We start from the raw sequence: 24,572 nt of genomic DNA, 5'->3' as shown, positions 1-24,572 counted from the left end.
TGGTCCACAAAGCCTAAAATGCTATCTGGCCCTTGACAGAAACAGTTTGCAGACCCCTACCCTAGAGCAGTAACTCCCAGTGTGGTCAGGGGGCCAGTGCTGGTCAGCAAACTGTTGTCAGTCCAGAATGAGAAGGAGCTTGCATCAGAATATAAATAGATGTTTTTGTGACAAGACTTCCTTAATGAAGAAAGCAACATATTAGTTAACAGTCTGGCACTAGCTCCTTATCTCACCACAATCGTTAAATTGACTTTGTTGTACCTTCTGCCATATAATTTTAAAAATTATAAGCAAATACAATGATTTTTTAATTTAATTGCTTCTGAGTCTCCAGCTTGTTTAAAGGCCATCTCTCTGACTCCAGTATTATACATATGATCTCTACATTTTCGTATAGTATTTTGTTTTTTGTTTTCATACTTAAGCATTTAAACCAACTAGAAGTTTTAATATACTAATTTTAAGTAAGGGTTCCAATTATATTTTCTTCCATTGTATTCAGTTGTATAAGCACCATTTAAACCTAGCTTTCTCTCACAGAAATGAAATGTCCCTTTTCATATGTTAAATCATAAACACTGTAATTTATTTCTGGATTTTTCTATTGTTCCACTGATCTATTTGTCTATTTCTAAGTTAAAATCATATTGAATCAACTAGCGACTTTATAATTGTATTAGTTACGTATTGCTACATAACAATATTACCGCAAACGTAAGGCTTAAAGCAACACACAATTATTATCTCATAGTTTCTGTGGGATCAGGAGTCTGGGCACAGCTCTACAGGGTTTTCTCTTTAAGGGTCTTGCAAAGCTTCAATCAAGGTGTCAGGTGGCTGTTGTCTCATCTGAGACCTAAATGGGAAAGGATCTGTTTCCAAGATCACTTGATTGTTGGCGTCATTCTGTTGGTTGCAAGCTACCAACCTGAGGCCCTCAGGTTGGTCATCCAGAGACTGCCCTCAATTCCTTGCCATGTATCCCTTTTCATAGGGCAGATCACAACATGGAAACTTGCTTCTTCAAAGCCAACAAGGGACAGAGTCTCTCAGGAAGATAGATATTATAGTCTTATCTAATACAATCATGTACATATTGACATACATTTGAACACCCTTGTTGTATGCTATTAGTTAGAAGCAAGACACAGGTCTTGACCATACTCAAGTAGAGGAGATTACACAAGGGCATGAATATCAGGAAGTGGGGATCAAGGTGGCAGCCATTTCATAATCTGTCTACCACAGTCCCGTGTTTCCCCCAAAATAAGATCTAGACAGACCATCAGCTCTAATTCGTCTTTTGGAGCAAAAATTAATATAAGACCGGGTCTAATATAATATAATATAATACCGGGTCTTATATTAATTTTTGCTCCAAAAGACACATTAGAGCAGGTGTCTGGATCCCCCCAAATTTCTCTTGATTTCTCAGGTATTTATTGTGCTACATAAACATTTTTATCAAATACCACCCCCTCCCCTCAGAAAAATTCCTGTTGGAATTCTATTTGGAATTGTATTAAACAAATTTTTAGAAAACTGATATTTTATATTAAATCTCCCCCGTCAAGAACACAGCATCCTTAAATCTGTTCAGATCTTATTTTATGACCATCCATAAGACTTTAGTTTTATTCACATAAGAGCCTTGCCTTTCTTTCTAACTTTATTCTGAAATATTTATGATTTCTGTTGCTACTGAGACTAGAATGTTTTCCTCTCCCTCCTTTTTAAAGGGGTATGCTAAAATAATGAAAAACCATTAATTTTTGTATTTTTATCTCATATCCAACTATTTTAGCAAATTCTTAGGTTTTGTTTTTTGGTTTTTTTTTAAACTAGAATCCATTGGGTTTCTTTGTATATAACAATTGCATCTGTGAGAAAATAATTTCATCTCTTCTTTTCCCAACATTAAGTTATTTTTATCTTATTGCATTTACTAGATAAACCAAAATAATAAATAATAATGGTAAGCAAGAATCCCTGTCCAATTCCCAACTGACTCAAATGTTTTTAGTATTTTACTCTTTGCTAGATCAAGTATTTACTGTTGGTTTTAACATTTGTTGAATGGAAATTATCTATGTTAATAAAAAGAATGGTAGATACTCCACCTTCAAGGAAATGAAGCATAACTCTCCACTTCTTAATTGTGAGCTAGTAGGCATAGTGACTTCCTTCCAAAGAGTATAGTATGAAAAGGGGGAAAAAGAGTAACTTTACGGTGAGATACCTCAAAAACTATTTCAGGCAAGTGATCAAGATCAGTATCAACAGTGATTTTTTTTTCTGTCTGACTTATTTTGTTTAGCATGATAATCTCAAGATCCATCCATGTTGTCGCGAGTGGTAGCACTTCATTTTTTTTTTATGGCTAATATTCCACTGTATATATATACCACATCTTCTTTATCCAAGCATCCATCGAAGGACACTTTCGTTGTTTTTATGTCTTGGCCACTGTGAATAATGCTGCAATGAACATAGGGGTACATATATCTTTATGGATAAATGTTTTCAAATTTTGGGGGTAGAAACCCAGAAGAGTGATTACCATATGATTTCACTCATAGGGGGGATATAAAACTGAAAGCAACAAGCAAACAAGACAAAAAAAACAAAAACTCATAGATACAGACAACAGTTTAGTGGTTGCCAGAGGGAAAGGGGGAAGGGAGATGTAGAAAATGGTAAAGTGAATCAAATATATGATGACAGAAAGAGATTTGACTTTGGTTGACGAACACACAATGCAATATACAGATGATGTATTATAGAATAGCACACTTGAAACCTGTAAAATTTTATTGACCAATGTCACCCCAATAAATTAAAAAATATCAACAGTGATAAGTCATGTTGATAGTAGGTATCCTTCATATGATGTGATGAAAATAGCACACTTAACCTCTGTGGTCTTCCTCCTCAAAACACATAACCCCAGTCTAATCATGAAAAAAAAAAACATCAGAAAAGTCCCAATTGAAGGACATAGTACAAAGTACATGTACTATATTCTTCAAAACTGTCAAAGTTATCTAAAACAAGGAAAGTCTGAGAAACTGTCACAGCCTAAAGAAGTCTAAGGAGACATGACTACTAAATGTAATTTGGTAACTCGAATGGGATATCAGATAAAAATCCAGAAAATATGAATGAAGTATGGACTTTAGTTAATAATATATCAGTCTTGGCTTCATTAACTGTAACAAATGTAGCATCCTAATGTAAGATGTTAACAATAGGAGTACTGGTCGTGTGGTATATGAGAACTCTATGTACTATCTCCACAATTTTTCTGTAAATTTAAAACTGCTCTAAAATTAAAAGTTTATTTAAAAAGAATAAGGGAAATCATCAATTCCTCATTTGATTTTGAGTGTATTTATTTATCCTAGATAGGAATACCCTTATTCCAATGACAGGGCTAAACTCAGCAACCTAAACTTATTATATTTTTGGTTCCCATTCAAAACCTTCTGGAATCTCTGCTCTCTTTGGTTGCAAACTATAAAACCCAAAAAGGTAATCATTCTTAATTTCCAGGATACGGAGCATTCCGATCAACTTACATGTTTAACAAATATTGATATAGTAACTCCCTGTGCAAGAAATTAAGAAAAAAGCAACATTCTACACCATAACGAATAAGTTGCCAACACATATGTGTCAAACTTCACAAAGCACTTGAATGTCATTTAGCCTTCAACACTTGACTGAGGCATATAAGCATAGATATTCTCAATTCTGAAGAAGAAACTAAAGCTCAAAGAGACTATGTGACTTGCCTAAGGTCACCTGGAAAATATCCAAGCCAAGACTTCACACAGTACTAATTTTAAATCCCCTCAATAGAAGGCAATAGTTAAAAGAATACTAAGTGAGCGATACAGGTTAGAATATATGAAACAGAAATTGGGAGAAGCAAGAAATCCTCAAAAGCCTCATCAGAAATAGAAACTGAGCACAAGAAAAGACAAGGATGTGGAAGGGATGTGTAAGAACATTTACCACCCAGCCTCATTATTAAGCTTTGGGTTCCTTTTCAACCCAAAAGGGTCTACTTTTGGGAGGTCCTAGTACAATCCCTGGAAATCAGAAACTCTCATTAGTGTTTGTGAAAGATTAGAAAAATGAACTGATCCAGGAATTCTATACATCACCAGGATGATGTTTGGGGAATTGTAATTGAGGTGCACAAGCAACCTCATTTCACCAGAGAAGCAAGGAACAGTAGTTAGAGACAAGAATAAAAGTCTATGCTCTTGGGGTGGCATAGGGGGAGACTGATTATTCAATAGGCAATGGTAAATAGTAACCACCAGCACCCGCTTTTAAACCTATTTGATCAATGACAATATACGTCAATCTAATTATCGATGGCAACTTGCTTCGGGGAACATACTTATGGAAGCCAATCACAATGACAGTCTCATACAATTCAAGGTCAACCAATCAGCAACAGACACATTGCAATGAACATGCTTCTCAAAGTCAATGAACACCAGCTTCACCCAAATAGCCATGGTTCTAAGGCCAAGGTCAACCACTGATGCCTCTGTAACAAAGTAACCCCCAAACACCACACTTCCCAGAGAGATCAGCAAGCTGCTTCACTCATAAACTGTGCTTGACTAACACAGCTCCCTGTTACTTTGGTAAGTAATGAATTCAGCTTGGTGTTTTACATATTGGATGATAGTCTCATCTTTTAACAGACGGCAAACCAAGAGACTTCTTAACTTCTCAGTGCAACCGTGAACAGAAATAGATTCCCCCAAAGGAATGGAAACTACACCAAACTCCAAGAGTTCATTTGGAGACTCTTGCCAGAGACCAGTTGAGAGAGAAAAACACTACATTGGCTACATCTTGCTTGTGGAACCTTCTCCTCAAACTAGTTTTATGGTAACATAGGTCAATTCACAAGAAAGCATTCATATGGTAAGAATTTACTTATAACAAACTGCATTATGGACCATGGAGTCACCTTCCAGGAATTAGAATCACTTTGGGAATGGTTTAAAAAATTACATACCCAAACCTCTCTCCCGATCAATTAAAATTGAAACTGCATGAGATAGGACTAAAGACCTGTGTTTTCAAAAGTCCCTTAGTATTTCTGATGAGTACTCCTCCAGTCAGGAACAACTCGCGAGGTCTCCTAAGAGTGACAAGGCCATGTGACCTTACTAAGATACACTGGAGACCTAGTGCAGACTTTTGGGCAAAGCAGACAAAATCAATAGGCCAATGCTAGATACTCCCTAGGCCTATTATATACTGAGTTCTCTCCAAATCGATGGCTTTCAATCCTACCTGTACAGCTGAATCACCTGGAAAATTATTTTAAATATACCAATGCCGGTACCCAACTCCAGACCAACTGAATCAGAATCTCTTAGGGTGGGTGTAAGCATACATTTTAGTCCTCCTAGGGAACTCCTGATGGGTAAACAGGATTGAGAAGCACTGATCTAGATTGCTCAGCTAGTACCTATGCTGAACAACCCCATCTAAAACAGATGATGATGAAAAAGCCCATCATGCATTACAAAAAGCTCTAAAGAAAATCTTTCCAAGTAGAATTGGGATCCTTAATCCTATCACCAAACTATTTAACATGCTTACATGTTCAGCTGATCAACTAACCAAAAGGGAAAAACAAAACAAAGAAAACCCTCTCCTATCTTTTTCATCCCGGAGTCCTTTTCTTGATGAATATCGGGGCTCTATATAAAACAGGACAAAAATGTTCAGCCAAGAATGAAAAGCATTCGGTCATGGCAAGGGAAATAACAGCAAAAAAAAAAAAAAAAAAAAAAACCTGTTAGGAGCAGTAATCCAACGATCTGGTTGCCATGAGATAACCCAAATTGGAAGCTGCTCTAATGGGACCAAAGGAGGAAAAGACATAAGAATATATTTTAAAACTGCGTTTCAAAATGGTTTAGCAGTGCATTAGTCACCCCTGTCAAGGGTTTAATATGTTTAAACAAAGAAATACAGTTACAGATGACTTTTCAATTTTCAGCACCTTCTGAGGTGCTTACTTAAAACAGTATATAATGCTAAACAGTCAATGAATCATATGTAGCTCACAGTAAGGTCAAATAAAGAACTCTAGCTATAATTAAAATTAAAGAAAGTATTTCATTCTATTTGGACAAAAATTGAGCTAGTTTCTAAGCAACTACTAAGTGCAAAAGACTTAATGTTCTCTAAATGCTATAAAAGGTAGTGCACATACCCTAACTGCATGTTGCATATGGGAAGTAAATTTGATTAAATAAAAAGACTCTTCGGATTATAACGTACAAGTCCTATAATAAAAATGAAGGGTTATCATTGTAGTAACATAAAAACGGCAGAACAATGACCCATTTAACATCAAGCACCCCTGTCCCCACCATACTTAGAATTCTTCTGCTTTCACATTAAATTAATCTAGCAAGGTCTGAACTGGGTCAGAAGACACATGGGCCTTCACGTGGTGGGAAGAAAATTAGAAGAGCAGAGAAAAGCAGCAGCAACCTTCAGACCTTCATTCCTACTTGTCCAACTCCAGTCCCCAATAACCAGGTGACTTATTCAACCTGTTCCAGCCTAGAACACTCCCCTTGATATCCAAAAGCTCTTTGAAACTTGTAAAGTAGATACCAATATCTACTAGAATAGCCCAACTATTGCCATTTTAGATGCTCTATTTAATCACTCACATTCACCTATGTATTTAATTAGTACCATGCAATGTAGAGATACAGATAGAAAGGACTTCCAATTAAAGATGATGGATTGAACACATCCATTTACCTTGGCTATCTCCCAAAACTCCACTGAAATGACACCTAAAGGATTTTTAAACCCACAATAACAAAGAGAATGGAAGAGGAGACAACCACAGTGACCTTTTGGAAGCTGAGAAAAAGCCAAATCTCATGGCAGCTGTGGGAAAAGCCAAGAATGAAATATTTGCACACAAGTCGTCCCCCCCCCCAAAAAAAGAGGTGGCTCCATGAACATCTAGAACTTGGGACAAAGGGGGGGGGGCTTCAGATAAGGAGGCTCTGGTAAAAAGCTGTCTGAAAAGAAATTAGGTCCCCTCCAACTTCCTGTCTCTGGCCTCTCCTGCATTCCAGCACAGGTTCAAAGATTTATTTTCTAGGGAGAGTCTCTGACCTGGAAAACAAAAAAGTGTTGTGTACATGGATTCTCTACTGGAAATAGGAGATTAAACAAAGGTTTATATACTGCATGTGCAGACACCCATTTCCCTAACATTCTTCATTCGGAAAGAAGACTGGAAGATTCTTCTGCAGGAAATCTGATTGGACCAGGGGGAAAGACCTAAAGATACTGACCTTGGTTCCCAAACTCAATTGCCCAGGCAAATCACCCAACTTACAATGAACAAACTCGCACTTCATGCTAGGAGCTTCCAAGCAGCTTCTTAGTGCTCTACTCTTAAACATGAACAGAACAACACAGCAAATGGTCACCAGAAATTTGAGGAAAGTCTGTAATATGTCAGAAAACAGAGAAGTTTGGAAGAAACTATGCAGAAAAAAGCAAACTTTTTTTAAATAGCATTAATATTGTCAGAGGGCTTTACAAAAGATACTACACTTACGAAACAAGAGAAAGATCCAAAAAAAAGAAAACCATTCAGACATCAAAAAAGGGCTCATGGAAACCAACACATAAAACAAATGGAAAATTCAATTGTGAAAATTAGAAGATCTGTAGAAGAGGTCCAACATCAAAAGAGAGAGAACAGAAAAGACAGGGAATGAAATTTTACAAAAACAATGCCAGAAAATTTCCCCAAACTGAAGGAAGGACCTGAGTTTCCAGATTGAAAGCAATGAAATTAAATATACAACACAGCACTAAGAACAAGAAAGTTTCCAAAAGCTCTCAGAGAAAAAAATCAGAATTTAAGAAAAATCAGAAATAACATTTGCTTTTGCAACAGTAACAAGAACAAGAAGACCGGGTGAGTGGACAGAGGGAGATAGCAATATTCTGAAGGTAAATGATTTACAAACTAGAATTCTATCAAACTATCAAATTAAGTGCAAGAACAAAATAAAAATTTCACATCTGTAAGGCTTAAATACACTCTTTTCCAGAAAGTTACTAGAAGATTTACTCCATCGAAATGAAGGAAGAAACCAATAAAAAAGAATGAGAGGACGGACATATAGGAAACTAAGGATCCAGCATAAAAGGAGACAGGATTCCCCAGGGTGATGGGTAGAGAGTATAATAATGTCAGCTGTTTCAAAGACCCAGATTGAAGGTCAGAATGTTCTAAGAGGAACGTCTTCAATAGAAACTGATAGGATACATGAAGGGTTTGAATATACTGAGTGAGATATACAGTTCTTGGGGAGAGCGTGGAGATAAATTGGTGGTGAACACGGAAGACTAACAAGCAAAGGATATAAAACAAAGCAATTTTAACTACAGGGAAAACAAAAAGCTGTGCAAACAATCCTAATGTGCATACTACATGGCTCAGCTGTGAACAGGCTTACCTAGTCGCATTAATGGAATCACCGCATACTACTCTAACCAAAACGAAAAGTGACAATAATAAAAGGATAAATGATATATTGGGGTCTACCCCAATACAGGAAAGATGTGAAAATGAGAGAAAGAAGTATAAGAGTTAAATCTCCATGTTCCATAGTAGAAAGACAATATATAACACCTAACACTGAAAAGTCAAGAAGTGGTCAAATAAGTACATGACTTAGAAACGAAGGTAAAATGCTAAATGCAGCAGCTAGTAAAACTTGGGAAACATTCTATTCAAATACCTGGCATGTAAAAGACATCCAGTGAATGTTTGTTGAGTTGCACTGACATGCAAAATAATACGTATAAACTTTAGTTTGTGCCCAAATTCAAACATTTGTAAACATTTGTCAAATGTTAGGGACTGCTTTATAAGATTCACCCCCCTCTATTTAACCTAACAAAAATCTTCCCCCAAAGAGATTAGTGATGTTTCCCAAATGAAAAAAAAAAGCACTCCTATTTCACCATAAGAGAATTTTATTGCACTATTGATAGCTAATTACCTCCTTGAATAACCAAAGAAGAAATCAAATTTAAGATACACTGGAATGATGCAAAAAATATTTCTTTTCACAATATTATTTAGCAGATTTAGATACGGTGGATTTAAATCTTAGCTTAGAACTCAGATGAGTATTTAAAATACATGAAGAAACTTATAAATCAAAACAGAATTTATCTTGTAAGCAGCATATTTATAAAGTTTTCCCGCTTGTTGAAAAAAATGTATTTATTGTGAAGGAGGGATGTTTGTTTTGTATTAGGACAAGATAGATATGTTTTTTTAATTCAAGCTTAACAAATTAAATTCCAATTAAAAATTTAGATATCTAAAATGTCTGGTAAACTAGCTGATCATAAAAATATAAAAATTGAACTATCATTAGGATAAGTAAATCTTTATAAAGTCCTCTGTCCCACATTTCTATACATCAGTGTCAGGAACACATTTAAATCACCACAGATATACTGGAAATAACATTGTTTTAAAAGTATCCCAATTGAGGTGAGTAGAAATAAATAAATGAGCCCAAGAGTAGTCAATACAATTTTATTTATTCATCATTCACTCATTCATTAAGTAAACATTTCCTCAGTAAACCTCCTAGGTATATGCCAGGCACTGCTTGCTAGTCTTTAAACCACAGAGTAACTTACTCCTAGGTGTATTTTTTCCTCCTCTTCTATTAACCTGAAAACGAAACATAGAAATCAAGGAAAATAAAGAATCCATTTGCATAGCATTCAGGTGATGTCATTTAACTCTTTAAGACAAATCATCCTACCCATTTCAACACTATTATACAAAGAACTACCTACCTTTCGTCTTCAAATAAAGAATTACGGTGTACTAGTAAAAGTTTTTCTTCTTACTTGCGACTATGTTGAGCATGGTCTGGTATGGTGGCTCCACACCCAGTAAATATGGTGAGTTTTGCATAAGACTTTATTCCTCTTCATAGGACTTACTACTATGTAGAAGTTCAATAGTGCAGAGGTTGCAGGCGCGGTTGACTTTTTTTTTAATTTATTGGGGTGACAATTGTTAGTAAAATTACATAGATTTCAGGTGTACAGTGCTGTATTACATCATCTATAAATCCCATTGTGTGTTCACCACCCAGAGTCAGTTCTCCTTCCATCACCATATATTTGATCCCCCTTACCCTCATCTCCCACCCCCACCCCCCGCCCCCTTACCCTCTGGTAACCACTAAACTATTGTCTGTGTCTATGAGTTTCTGTTGATATTTTGAGCCAGGTAATTCTTTGTTGTGAGAAGCTGTCCTTGCCTTAGAGGGAGTTTAGCAGCACCTGTGGCCTCTAGATACCAATAGCACCTCACCCCCATCTGTGACCAAAAATGTCTCCAGTCGATGCCAAATGTTCAGGGGCGGGTGGGAGGGCAAAACTGACCCCTGCTGAGAACCACTGCCTTAGAGGAACACCTCAAAGAGAAAGATTGTAGACAGAAGGGGATGCCAGATAAGACAAAAGTCTGTTTCATAACTGTAGACTTCTGCTTTAGTATATGCTCAAGTACATCAATCTCTTAATGCTACTGGTCTATCACAACTCTAAGCTCAAATGTCTACTAGTCCTAAATTTAAACTGCAGTAAGCGAAGTAGTCCTATTAAAATGATTCATAGAGAACACAAAGAAAAGAATTCTACCTAATATTTCCTCCATCTTCCACTTAAAACAACACCAAGGTCATCTTTTTTGTTAATTACTTAACATAACCCCAGAAGTTTTGACAAATATTTGAGTATCTACTATGTGCCAGACATAGCTTTAGGTGCTAGAGAAAGAGAAATGTATCAACTGCATTCGCTGAATTGATAAATCACTTACAAACAGCATTTTCTTCATGATAGTGGATTTGGTGAAGGATTCTTAGATATGACACCAAAAGCACAAACAGCAAAAGGAAAATAAGTAAATTGGACGTTATCAAAATAAAAATAAAAACTTTTGTACTTCAAAACTTTTCTACATCATGTAGAAAGGGAAAAGATAACCCACAGAACAGGTGAAACTATCTGCAAATGATGTATCTTTTAAGAGACTTGAATCAAGAAAATATAAAAGACACTTATAACGCAATGATAAAAAATGAATAACCCATTAAAAATGGGCAAAAGATAGGAATAGGCATTTCTTCAAGGAAGATATACAAATAACCAACAAGCACATAAAAAAATGCTCGACATCATTACTCATCAGGAAAATTCAAATCAAAACCAGAATGAGATACCTACTAAGATGGCTAGAATAAAAAACTCAGATAATTACAAATGTTGGCAAAGATGTGGAGAAATCGAAACTCTCATACACTGCTGGATGGAATGTAAAATGGTGCAGTCACTTTGGAAAACAGTCAGGCAGTTCAAACAATTAAACATAGAGTTACCATACAACCCAGCAATTCGCAGCAAAGAGAATTGAAAACATATGTTCAAATAAAAACTTGTACATGAATGTTTACAGCACCAATATTCGTAATAGCCAAAAAGTAGAAACAAACCCAAAGTCCATCAATGGACAATGAACAAAATGTTATAGTCATGCAATGGAGTACTATTTAGCCATAAAAAAGAATGAACATGGATGAATCTTGAAAACATCATGCTAAGTGAAAGAAGCCATTCACAAAAGACTACATAGTATATCATGTCATTCATATGAAATGTCCAGAATAGGGAAGTCAATATATAGAGTAGATTAGTGATTGCTTAGAGCAAGGAGGGGTGAGGAATTGGGGGGAAAGGTGGGATGATAGCTAACGGGTATGTGATTTCTTTTTCAGGGAATGAAAATGTTCTAAAATTGGGGTGACAATTGCACTTATCTGTGACTATATTAAAAACCAACGAATTGTACACTTTAAAAAGGGTAAATTGTATCTCCATAAGGCTGGTTTAAAAAAAACACAGCATTTAAGGTACAATGGAAAACACAGCATTTGGATCACAGTTTAATAACAAAAATGACGTATTTATAATACCCTCACATCTGGAGAGATCTCATTCTTTTGGCTGTGAAGTAGGAAATGATTATTGAATGCTATTTAAATTATTGAAAATGCTCCAGGTTAACATTTTATTGAAGACTATAAAATATTGAAAGTAGGAAAAAATTAAAACGCAGGCATCAAGGAACACCAGAGGACAGGAAATGCAATGCTTGTTTAAGATGTATCAGGGGGCATTAAGTAATTACTAGAATCATGGGAAGTGGGGGAGGTAAGCAAGAAGACTTAAGGAGCTCACACGAAAAGCCTCAGTCTAGAAGACTCCTTTCTCTACCAGCCTGCAGTGATGCTGAAAGAACAACACTCCTTTGTATATACTGTAAACTTTATTTTTCAGGAAGCTAAAAATAATCACCCATATGATTTACTCCAGTAACAAAAATGAAATCAAGTAAATACTAAAGGGCTAAACAGAAAGAAATATAAGGAAACAAACGAAAACCTAAAACAGTTCCTAGGAATGGCTACTGCGAAGTTTCAGCAAGCAACATGCATTATTGCTTTTTCCAGGCAGAACCTAATATATGATCCATACATAGCTTACAATTCCACTACTGAAAATTTTCAACCTGTGTTGTTTTCAGTCCAAATAAAGTGTGTTTCTGTGTTTGCCTTGTGTTATATACCAGTTAATATATCCTGTCTCATTGCAGAGCTCTTGGTATGCCTGGTCCCCAGAGTCCAGTTTCCCTGACCTGAAGAATCACCAATGCCAGTGACAAGGAAATGCTAGCAGGGGTGGGGGTGGGGAAGCATTAGGGATTTTTTTTTATCCTTAATAAATTTCAGCTCCTGCCTTGGTAATTACAAACAGCCTCGTTCACCATCAAGCACAATCTGGGTACCTCATAGAGCACTGTGTCCAATCTCAAACCAAAACGAGGGCTAATTTTCTTTTTTTGGGGGGGTGGGGGGTGAGGTGGTAGGTGGCAAGGAGAAAAACAACCGGAGACGGGACTGGCTTTTTTCTACAGAGCCTCAGGTTTCAAAATGACTGCTTTGGAAGCTGAAATGACCCAGATTATTGGGGAATGGGTGATGGTGGGGAAATGAGAGACATTCATTCTCCAGCAGGGTGGCTGTGGCTTGGTGTGGAAATGAGGAACTTGGGGAGAGGGAGGCTCTCTACATGTAAAGAGAAATAACGGGTAATGTTCTTTAGGTACCACCCACCCCTCCAAGTGAATCACCGCAGTGTCAGTCCCGCACTGATTCCACGAATTGCCAAACAGGATGAGGTAAGGCACAATCCTCCAGCCCCCTCTTTCTCCCCCCTCCCGCGCGCAGATGGGCGCATCGCTCCGCGAGGTGCACCACGCAGCCCCCCGAGGCCTTGGCTGAGGAGCTGACGTCACCCTTCTGCATTGAGCTTCAAGGACTGATAGCAGCACCAGTTAGATGGGGAATAGAGTTGGGGCGCTATTGCCGTCACCAAGTGGCGGGAGTCCTCCCCCAGGGCTCTGCGGATTGAGCTCACGCAATGACAGAAAGGCCAGATAAAGATTGTAAGGGTGGAGGGGAGTGGGAAAAGGGTCGCAAGACCCATCTCCTGGGTCGCCGAGAGAGCTCAAAGATGCCCTTGGTTTATGTAAGACCCTCTCACGTCCGTGCGTCTTCGCGCGGCGGCGGAGCCCCCACCCCCAAACAGTGCGCTTGAGGGGTTCTGGCCACCCTCGCCCTGCCAGGCAGGGACAAGGCTCCTGGCGCATCCCTCTCGCAGCTCCGCGGAGTCGGGAATAACCGGGAATCTGGGATCAAACCCTGCGCTCCCGCGCCCGCTCGCAGCTGACCACAGGTTAGCTCTAAGTAGCACCGCGAACAGGCTGGTAAGGGAGGTTGGGGAGGAGGTTTCCCGAGAGGAAAATAGCCAAATAAATCCGCAACTTTCCCCAGAGGCTGACCCCATCCAGAAAGCTTAAAAAATAAATCAATGTATTAAACAACGTTTGGAAAGGTCGACAACCTGCAGTCACCGCCACCACGCAGCCCCTTGCAGCCTGCGCCCGGCGGGGTCCAGGGTCCGAGCAGCCCCAAACCTGCACCCACCATCCTGCAGCGCCAGCCCAGCACCACCCTGCGCCTGTCTCCTTAAGGAGGGGGCCAAGATTTGATTTTTGATTTGGGATTCTTCCTCCCCCCTTCCTTTCTCGGAGCATCACTGTACGGACTGACCGGCGGCGGCCTGGCCACCGGCCCGGCTTGACCACTCACCCAGAAGACGAAGGAGTAGATGATGAGGAGGGTTTTGAGACAGGTTATCACAGGTTTGGTCTCCATTCTCCTCGATGCCATACTACAGAGCTCCGGCGGCGGCGGCGGCGGCGGGCAGCAGGCGGGCGCGCGGGAGGGGGGAGGAGGAGGCGGGGCGGGGCGGGGCGGGGCGCGTGCCGCGAGAGGCCCCGTGCGCGAGCAGGCGAGGCCGTGCGCGTGCGTGAGCGCGTACCCCGCGGGGCACCCACTGAAGGAGCGAGCCCGGCAGCGACTGCGCATGCTGAGAAGGCCGCCCGCCCCCGCAAGCCCGCGCAGGCTCAGACCCCCAGCGGAGGAGCAGGACCAGCGACAGGGAGGGATGGGAGAACCTGGAGGTTGGGTCGGAGGTCAGGGCAACATCTTCCAAGCCGCCGTGGCACGTAAGTTTCTGCTTTGTACATAGTAGGACGTTACTTTTGCAGGGCTCTCCTCACCTGGCTACATGAGGTTTATTGGTGTCCTCGAAAAGCAGTCCCGTTGCTGCATTTGGACGCCCCACCAGGCCTTCTCAGATGGAAGTGGCCCTAGACATGTCCTTGGAACAAGCAGGCCTTGTCTGTGCCAGGAACAGACAGGTGGCCGGAGATAGAGCTGGAGGGCTGATCAGGAACCTGGGAGCTCAGACACCCCGAATCCTCGCCACCACAGGTGCTCCACTTTTTAGATTTCCTCACATTTGGAAATGATGAAACTGAATGACAAGAAGTTTCTCTGTGGAGGGACCATTCTCCCTGCACATACAATGTTTAACAGGTAACAGGAAAAAAGTTTAAAGTGCCTGAGAATCCTTTTCCCTATCCTAACAAGTACAGACCACTTCACACGCAGGAAAGAGAGCTGTATCAAGGTCAAAAAATAATCTTCAGAAACAATTTGGAAGTTCCTGAAAAAGCTAAATATAGAGTTACCATATGACCTAGCAGTTCCACTCCTAGATACCCAAGAGAAGTGAAAACATGTCTTGTTCACACAAAGGCTGGTACATGAATGTTCATAGCACCATTTATCATAGCCAAAAAGCAGGAACAAGCACAGTGTCCATCAATTATGAATGGAGAAACACAATGTAGTAAGGATGTCCATACACTGGAAAATTATTTGGCCACAAAAAGGAATGAAGTACTAATTCAACATGTATGAACCTTGAAAATGCACTTAAGTGAAAGCAGCCACACACAAAAGACCACATATCAAATGATCCATTTATAGACAACCTCCAGAATAGGTTACTGGTTGCAGGGGGGGGGGGCAGCAGGAATGAAGAGTGACAGTTAATGAGTAAGGGATTTCTTTTTTGGAGTGACAAAAATGTTCTGTAATTAGATAGTGAGAATGGTTGCAGAATTTGGTGAATATACTAAAAACCACTGAATTGTACACTTTTAAAGGGTGAGATTTATAGCATGTGAATTATATCCCAATTAAAAAAATAGTATATGCTCCATCCAGATTTCCTGTGGCTGGTTTGTAGAAAAACATACAGTATAGATTCTGTGGGAGACTTAGCTTGCTTCCTGCGAGACTGCAGTCAAAACAGCAACACTACCACAGGCTAACTCAATCGTGGGTGATGTTAAGAATACTCTTACGAAAGAGTGAAAAACAGTCAATAAGGCTTGAGGAAAGCCAGCCAAAGTCAGTTGTTGCAGGAGTAATTATTACCTCCAATGAGTTGTACATGGTCCCAGGTCAGTGAGGTCATTGTATAAACAGGACACAAACAGGAGGAGGAGGAGAACTTGCTCAAGGAAATGATCAACCATAACAAAAGTTTATGTGGGCATAGAAGGGAGTGGAGAGGAATATGGGTGCTGGTGGGAAAAGATTAGGAACAAATTGGCAAAGGAAGACCCTGCACAATGATTCTCAACTCTGGTTGCTCATTTGCATCAGCTGGAGAGCTTAAAAAACTTAAGACTGCCTGTGCCGAATCCCAGGTAGCCTGAGTCATTTGGTGTGGGGTGCAGACTCGGCAGTTTTTAAAGTTCTTCAGGTGGTCTTAATAGGAGTCAAGTGGAAGGATACTGTCCCTACTTCAATACGCTTAAATCCAACTTCAGAAAGGAGCTTTCCCCCTCTACTTTTACAGTTTCCAGGCAGCAACAGGACAATACTGAAGACTACAAACACGCTGGGTAACCTTAGCCTCAAAAGGTTTTGCCCTTTCATAGTTACTCTGTAAAGGGGTTAGAAATCTCAATTTTCAACCCAACAGGGACACTACTGAGCGTCATTGAGAATTTCATGAGTTAATATATGATATTCACCGATGGTACCCATCAGCTCAACGAACTCACCATTTCACAGTTTTGTCTGGAGTTTTTTTAGGGTATCTGTTAGGTCCAGATTCTTGGAAACTTGAGTTGTTCTGGCAAAATAAATTATTGAAATGTAAAGATACATATGAATCTTCAGTAATGTAATTAATGGGGCAATTTACATAGCTTGTAGCTAGATCTTTGCTCCTCAAACTGTGGTCTCTGATATAATAGGGTGACAAGCCATCCTAGTTTCCCCAGGACCGAGGGATTTCCTTGCACTTTGGATTTTCATCTCTAAAACCAGGAAAGTCTTGGGCAAACCAGAACAAGCCAGTTACCGTATCCCTGAACTAGCAGCATTCGCATTTCTGAGAGAGCTTGTTGTAAAGGCAGAACCTCAGGCCCCACCCCAACCCCATGTTAACAAGATCCCCAGGGAATTCAGATGCACAGTAATGTCAGTTTATCATTAAATGAATTAAAAAACAAGTTGAAGTCCTCACCCCAGAACCTCAGAATGTGACCCTATTTGAAAATAGGGTTGTTGTGGATGTAATTATTTAAAATGAGGTCATACTGGAGTAGGGTAGGCCCTTAATCCAATATGTCTTAAAAGAATAGACACATGGAGAAGGTTTTGTGAAGACACGGAGACACCCAAGAAGAAGGCCATGTGACTGGTTGGAATAATGCAGCCGCAAGCCAAGGAATGCCAAGGATCGAAGGTCACCGCTAGAAGCTGGGGAGAGGCAAGGAAGGACTCTACCCAGTCTCAAAGGAAACATGGCCCGGCAGACATTTTGATTTCAGCCTTCTGGCCTCCAGAATTATGAGAGAATAAATTTCTATCGTGTTAAGCCACCCATTTTGTGGTACTGATACACGTCTAAGATTCCCTGATCTCCAGTTCTTCAAAATATAACCACAGCTACCACATCAGTCCAAACAAAAACATGTACATGAATGTTTACAGCAGCATTAGTCACAACTGAAAGGTGGAAACAGCCCAAATGAATGGCTATCAGCTGATGAATGGATGGATAAACAAAATGGGTATAGCCATACAATGGAATATTATTATTCAGTCATAAAGTGGAATGAAGTACTGACACGTGCTACAATATGGATGAAACTTGGAAACTACTGAGTGAAAGAAGCCAGACACAAAACCACATACTCTATTATTACACTTGTATGAACTATCCAGAACAAGCAAATCCATAGAGATAGAAAGCAGATTAATGTTGCCTGGAGCTCAGGGAGAGGGGAATGGAAAGTGACTGCTTGATAGGTAAGGGGTTTCCTCTTGCGGTGATGAAAAAGTTCTGGAACTAGATAGTGGTGATGGCTGTACAACATTGTGAATGTACTTAATGCCACTGAATTGTATGCTTTAAAATGGTTAAAATAGTAACTTTTATGTGATGTGTATTTATCACACACACATAACATAACCACAGCAAGTGCAAAGGCCCTGTGGCCTGAAAGAACTGTGCCTTTGGGAGCTGACAGGTCAGTAGGGCTCAATAGTGGGAGCAGAGATGGTATACAGGAGGCTGGAGAGAGGTCAACCCATCCAGGCCCTATTAGATGACAAGAATTTTAATATTTTGCCCCAAAGCAAAGGAAGCTTTAGATTTTTATTTGCCTTAAATTCAGCAAGGACATCAAGGAGAACTGGATTGTCACCAAAGCATCTACCTGGTTCCTGCTCCTACTGTCACCTTCTCAATGTGTTGTTCGCACAGCAACCAGAGTGATCTTGTTCAAACACAAACCATATCATGTCACTCTCCTGCTTAAAACCCTCCAGTGGCTTCCCATCATTGTACAAGGAATCAAATCTCAACTCTTCCCCCTGATTAGAAAGGATACATGAGCTGGCTCTGACTGCCTGTCCCACTACTCTCCCTTTGCCCCTGTGCTTCAGCTGCTCTGGCCTTTCTGTTCTTCAGTCAGACTTAGTTTACCTGAATACCTTCACACCGCCTGCTCCTATCTTTAGAATGCTTTGCGCCCTAAACTCTGAATGGTTGGTCCCTTCCTTCCTGTCACTCAGATCTCAGTATAGGTGTCATCTCCTCGGAACGGCCATTTCAAATGAAAATAGCTACGCAGTTACTATACCTTCCTTATCTAACATTTTCTTATTCATGAGCTTGTCCGCATCTCCCACTAAGCTCCACACGGACATGTCTTTTTGTCTGTTTTGTTCACAGTTGTATCCCCAGAACCTAGGGACGATAGCAACTGCAAAAAAAATGTACAAATGGATGGTACATAATAGTCACTCAGTAGATGATCAATGACTGAAGAAGAGTGTGTTATTTGAAATGGACCTTGAAGTATGGATAAGATAATGGTGATCTTTGAGGAATGGAGAAGATCATTACAGGCTGGGAGAAGAGGATGAACAAAAGCAGGAAGCCTCGCAGAGTAGTGAGGTGCACTGGAGGACCTAGAATAGGAAGGGTACAGCAATGTAGGTGGGGCTGTGGTGAAGGGGGGCCTTGCTCAGGTTAGACTCTCTCATGTAAGCAGTGGGGAGCAGTGAAGGCTCTCAGTAATGGAGTGACCTGATCTGATCTGTGTTTTAGGCAAGTCATTTGGGAGGCAGTATACAGGATTAGAGGTTGCAGGAAAAGGGGATGTAACGGCAATAACCTAATTGATGAGGCTGGACCTCAGGCCGTGGCAGTGGGGCTGTAGGAGGGGCCAGAGCTGTGCGTGTCAACCCTGGCTGCATTAAAATCCACTGGGGGAGCTTTTAGATGTATGGATGCCTGGGTCCCATCCCCCAGGTCTTCTGATTGACTTGGTCTGTGGTGAGGCCCCAACAATCAGTATTTCTTAAAAGTTCCCCAGATGCTCCAGCTGGGATTGAATCCTCTGGGATAGAAACTGTTCACAAATAGAATAGACAGCCCTCAGCACTGAATAGATTCGGGCAATGACAGAAAAGGAGGAATTGACTAGGACTTCCTTCTACTCTGAGTAAACTTGGAGGACGGCTTTCTTTTTTTTAATTAAAGTTTTTGGAGGGACAATTGGTAGTAAAGTTACATAGATTTCAGGTGTACAATTCTGTAATACATCATCTATGTCTCACATTGTGGGTTCACCACCCAGAGTCAGTTCTCCTTCCATCACCATATATTTGATCCCCTTTACACTCATCTCCCACCCCTCTCCCCCCTTACCCTCTGGTAACCACTAAACTATTGTCTGTGTCTGTGAGTTTTTCTTTCTCATTTGTTTGTCTTGTTCTCTCGTTTTTGGTTTATATACCACATATCAGTGACATCATATGGTTCTCTGCTTTTTCTGTCTGACTTATTTTGCTTAGCATTATAATCTCAAGATCCATCCATGTTGTCACAAATGGTCCTATTTCATCTTTTCTTACTGCCGAATACTATTCCATTGTGTATATATACCACAGCTTCTTTATCCATTCATCTATCGAAGGACATTTTGGTTGTTTCCATGTCTTGGCCACCGTAAACAAAGCTGCAATGAACATTGGAGCACATGTGTCTTTATGTATAAATGTTTTCAGATTTTTTTGGATAGATACCCAGGAGAGGGATTGCTGGGTCATATGGTAATTGTGTTCTTAATTTTTTGAGCAACCTCCACACTGCCTTCCATAGCGGCTGCACAAGTCTGCATTCCCACCAACAGTGTATGAGGGTTCCTTTTTCTCCACAGCCTCTCCAACACTTGTTACTATTTGTCTTGATGATAGCCATTCTGACTGGGGTGAGGTGATATCTCATTGTGGTTTTTATTTGCATTTCTCTGATGATTAGTGATGTTGAACATTTTTTCCATATGTCTATTGGCCATTTATATGTCCTCTTTGGAGAAATGTCTCTTCAGGGAGGACAGCTATTGAAATGTGTTAATTCCAATCTATAGTACATCTAAACAAGGGACTAGTTTACACTCATTAAAAAGTATGTGTATGAGGAAACTTTTAGTCACAAAGCAAAGTTTTTATTATAATATTAAATAAAACAGTAGAAAACCGTATATACATTATGACCTCAACTATGTAAAAACATAGAAAAGAAATCAGAAGAAAATGGATAGGAAATATTCACACTGGTTGCTCTGGGTAGTGGGGTTATAGGTGATTTGATTTCCTTTTTTTATATTAGCTCTATTTTGCGAAATTTCTAAATATCATATACAAGGTCAGACAATTAAGTTCGTGAACTCATCCTAGAAAAAGTGCTACATACCTCATTGCTGAATATCACTACAGTCACCTTCGAAGTACTCCCCTTGGGAAGCTATGCACTGATGCCTGTGCTTAGTCCACCCTTCAAAGCAATTTTGGAACTCTTTTTCTGGAATGGTCGTCAGAGCTGTCATCATATTACCCTTGACGTCCTAAATGTCATCAAAATGTCTTCCTTTCAATATTTCCTTTATCTTTGGGTAAAGAAAGAAGTCATTGGGGGCCAGATCAGGTGAGTAGGGAGGGTGTTCCAATCCAGTTATTTGTTTACTGGCTAAAAACTCCCTCACAGACAGTGCCGTGTGAGCTGGTACATTGTTGTGATGCAAGAGCCATGAATTGTTGGTGAAAAGCTCAGGTTGTCTAACTTTTTCACGCAGCCTTTTCAGCACTTCCAAATAGTTAACTGTTTGTCCAGTTGGTACAAATTCATAATGAATAATCCTTCTGATATCAAAATAGTTTAGCAACACTGTTGCAATAAGTTCTCGAACTTAAGTGTCAGACCTTGTATACCATTTAGAATAGAAAAGAATATTTTATAAAGGAAGCCCCCACCCAAAACATTAAAGTTTTAGGACTTAAGGGAGAAAACCTTGACTTGTTTTGAGAAGCTACTTGGATGAAATTTGATCATACTCGTATGTCCATTCATCTAAATTTCTATCTTTCCAGGGTCTCTACTTGAACACACAAAATGACTTTCTGACTTTTGAGATTCAGAAACATCTCACAGGGCTAAAACTGAACCTGCAAAGGGTATGTATGCTTGCAATAGCTAACTAATACACGCCTTTCTTATTTTTGTAGGACTTTTTATAACTGTGTAATAAATTATTAGCATTAAGTCCATTTCTGCATCAACGTATAGAGTGTTTTCTGTTTGCCTAACTGGATACTGTTAGATAAACAGAAAACACTCTGACTGTTACAAATGCCTATGTCCATAGAACAACAGCCATCAAATTCATGTTGAAGTAGAACACTTTGACACAGGGAAATTCTCACAGCGTGTTTTTAAGTAAAAAATGAAATTATAAAAAGTTAATGTAGTATGATGCCAATTTGAAGCTACACACCCAGATAGTGATCAGTGTTACCTCATGATCTGATATCATTCTGTGATCTTTTCTTTCTTACATTTTCTTCATTTAGTAAATGTTCTGCAAAACATGTATTTTTTATAATTAGAAAACATCTTATTTTAAATTAATTTTTCAGGACATCTAGATTGATATTTGGTTTTGGGGAGCCATCATACCTTCTGTAACTCCCCTCTTTAGCAATATATTTAAAATGACATTTATTTTTTAAAAAATCGGTGACAAGAGAATAGTGTCTTAACTCTGTTAACAGTATTCCAGGCTAGACTGCAGTCACTTTTATTGCCCTGTAATCCATAATCACGCAGTAACCCCTGAAGTGGGATATGAACAGCTTTTTTCTTCTTTGTGGTCTCTTTCTAAATAATCTAAGTCACCTTACCGCACAGCAGCTGCTGAAACGTCCTCCTGACACGTATCCCCTACATGTGTCCAGCTCCAGATAATTCACTCAGCAGGTATATGAATCTTTGATTACTGACAATCTTTTATTAAAAGGATATTAGGGTTTTATACTGACTCCAATACCTGTGATGAATACTGTATTCCTGTGACGTGAAAGATATAACTGATGGACACTTGGCTCAGAAAAATTCAGCCAAAAAGATGATAGTTCCAGGTATCCAGGTTCTCTCTAGTGGTTTTTTCCCTTTGGTTTTTACCGTTTTAGTCATTTATATCATAATTTTTATTGACCCTATTTTTGAAATCCGAACACTAATTAGTGTTAATGAATTCAGTAGAAATATCCTCTACATAATGGTGACTAATCTATTTCAGTTAGTTGCATTTATTAGAGAATTATTTTGTTCTTTAATAAACCAATATGTAAAAATGAGTATATTGAAATTCCTTCTATCTACTTACAATGAAATGTGTTTTAGACATTCAAGGATGGAGATTTTTATAACCCAGGCCAGAGCCCCATCTTATTTCAATGCATAAGTGGCTAAATTTAGGGTTAAGACTAGGCCAGCATGGCTACAGCAGAGCAGAACACTGAGCTGATTATCAGTGAGTTAACCACTGAATTTAGTTAACATACGTAACCCTGACCCTAAACTTCCTTTTGTTAGAATTATCCCCATCAATGAGCTGGTGGCTTCCAATAACTGAATTATATCATGATCATAATTAGAAACAGTTCTTGATTGACTGTTGGCATCAGAACCCAAAGAGTCTGATGTAGGAGCCTGCACTCTTGACAGTAGATTTTGTAATCAGACTGCCTGGGTTCCCTTCTGGCCTCTGCCACGCACCAGTGTTCACATCTATAGAATGGGGATATTAATATAGTACCCACTTTGTTGTCTTCACTTGAGGCAATATATGTGAAGTGTTTGAAACAGTTCTGGCATAGTGAGTGCTCAATACATGTTACTTGTCATTGTAATAACACTGTGCCACCTCCTAATTACAGAAGTTTAGATCTGGAAGGGACCTCAAAGATGACTAAGTTCATAGTTTTTCATCTACAGGTCACAGCCTGTTAGTGGATTGTGAAATCAATTTAAGGGCTCATGTCAGCATTTAGTAATGCAAATAAGAATATAACCATATAGAAATTATCAAAGTGCATTGCATGTAATAAGGGTAAGTGTTGTTTCATGCAACATTTGTTTTAGAGGGCTAACAAATAGAGTTCATGCTCTGTCATCACCTGTAGGTCTCTTCTGCTGGTTCTGCCCATCCCCCGGCATGTTTGTGCTTCTCTCCTAATCAATCTTACCTGTAAACTAACCTTCAGCTGTGGGAGACACATTAGCCTAATGTATTTGTATTATTGTATAACAAAAATTTCAGAAATCTAGTGATTTAAAAAGACAAAAAGGTATGATCTCACAGAATTTCTGAGGGTCAAGACTCCATGAGCAACTTAGCTGGGTGATTCTGGTCAGGGTGTCTCATGAGATTGCAGTAAAGCTGTTACTAGCTGGGGCTACAGTCATGTCAAGGCGCAACTGGGGCTGGAGGAGCTGCCTTCAAACTCACGTGGTTGTTGGCGGGCCTCAGTTCCTTGTTATGGGAACCCATGTAATAGGCCTCTTCATAGGACTGCACATGAAGTGAGACCTTGCTTCCCCCAGAGGCAGTGATCCAAGAAAGGAAGAATCTAAGATAGAACCCACTGTCTTTTATATCTTAATCTGGGAAGTGACATACCATCACTTCTGTATTTCTTTGGTTACACAGACCAACCATGGAACAGTGTAGGAGATTAACTATGCACAGGTGTGAATACGACAAGGCGGGGATCACTGGGGGTCTCCTTTGGGGACTGGCTACCACAGCTGCCATGAGCTGAAATGCCTGGGATGTTACATCCTCCTGGAGTGGGCTGTAACCAGTGAGTGTGTAGGGATGAAATAGGAAATCCCAGCTCTCTGCCTCAAGGCGAGTCAAATTCTGTGGTACATTTTCTGTGCCAGAGCTCCCCAGCGGATCAGGCTAGGACTTCACCTGAAATCTTACCCTTGGTTGATTTCAACCCCTTTTCTGCTCTGCCTCCTCTACTTCCATACTGGTTTATTCGGGAAACACATCCTTGATATATCACTTGCACTCGAGTCTTTATCTGAAG

The 24,572-nt window shown here is 39.7% G+C and overlaps 1 protein-coding gene and 1 long non-coding RNA gene across 10 annotated transcripts in view; one reads left to right on the top strand and one right to left on the bottom strand.

Annotated features, from left to right (window-relative positions):
* The window catches only part of TSPAN7 (tetraspanin 7), a 129,083-nt gene extending 114,583 nt beyond the window's left edge, over positions 1-14,500 (bottom strand). The window contains exon 1 of the mRNA XM_019747856.3: positions 14,343-14,500. Within this exon, the coding sequence (XP_019603415.1) occupies positions 14,343-14,423 (81 nt within the window). The 5' untranslated portion in view covers positions 14,424-14,500. The remainder of the gene's footprint in view (positions 1-14,342) is intronic.
* A 127-nt stretch (positions 14,501-14,627) lies between these two features.
* The window catches only part of LOC141569739 (uncharacterized), a 215,331-nt gene continuing 205,386 nt past the window's right edge, over positions 14,628-24,572 (top strand). For all 9 annotated transcript variants that reach the window (XR_012493505.2, XR_012493504.2, XR_012493502.2 and 6 more), the window contains exons 1-2: positions 14,628-14,761; positions 21,564-21,647. This is a non-coding gene — a long non-coding RNA (uncharacterized LOC141569739). The remainder of the gene's footprint in view (positions 14,762-21,563; positions 21,648-24,572) is intronic.

This window comes from Rhinolophus sinicus, chromosome 18, assembly GCF_057876585.1.
Source record: "Rhinolophus sinicus isolate RSI-liver-muscle chromosome 18, RSI-T2T, whole genome shotgun sequence".
Lineage (NCBI taxonomy): Eukaryota > Metazoa > Chordata > Mammalia > Chiroptera > Rhinolophidae > Rhinolophus > Rhinolophus sinicus.
Note: the sequence above shows the minus strand (reverse complement) of the source record. Positions and strands in the feature narration are given on the sequence as shown.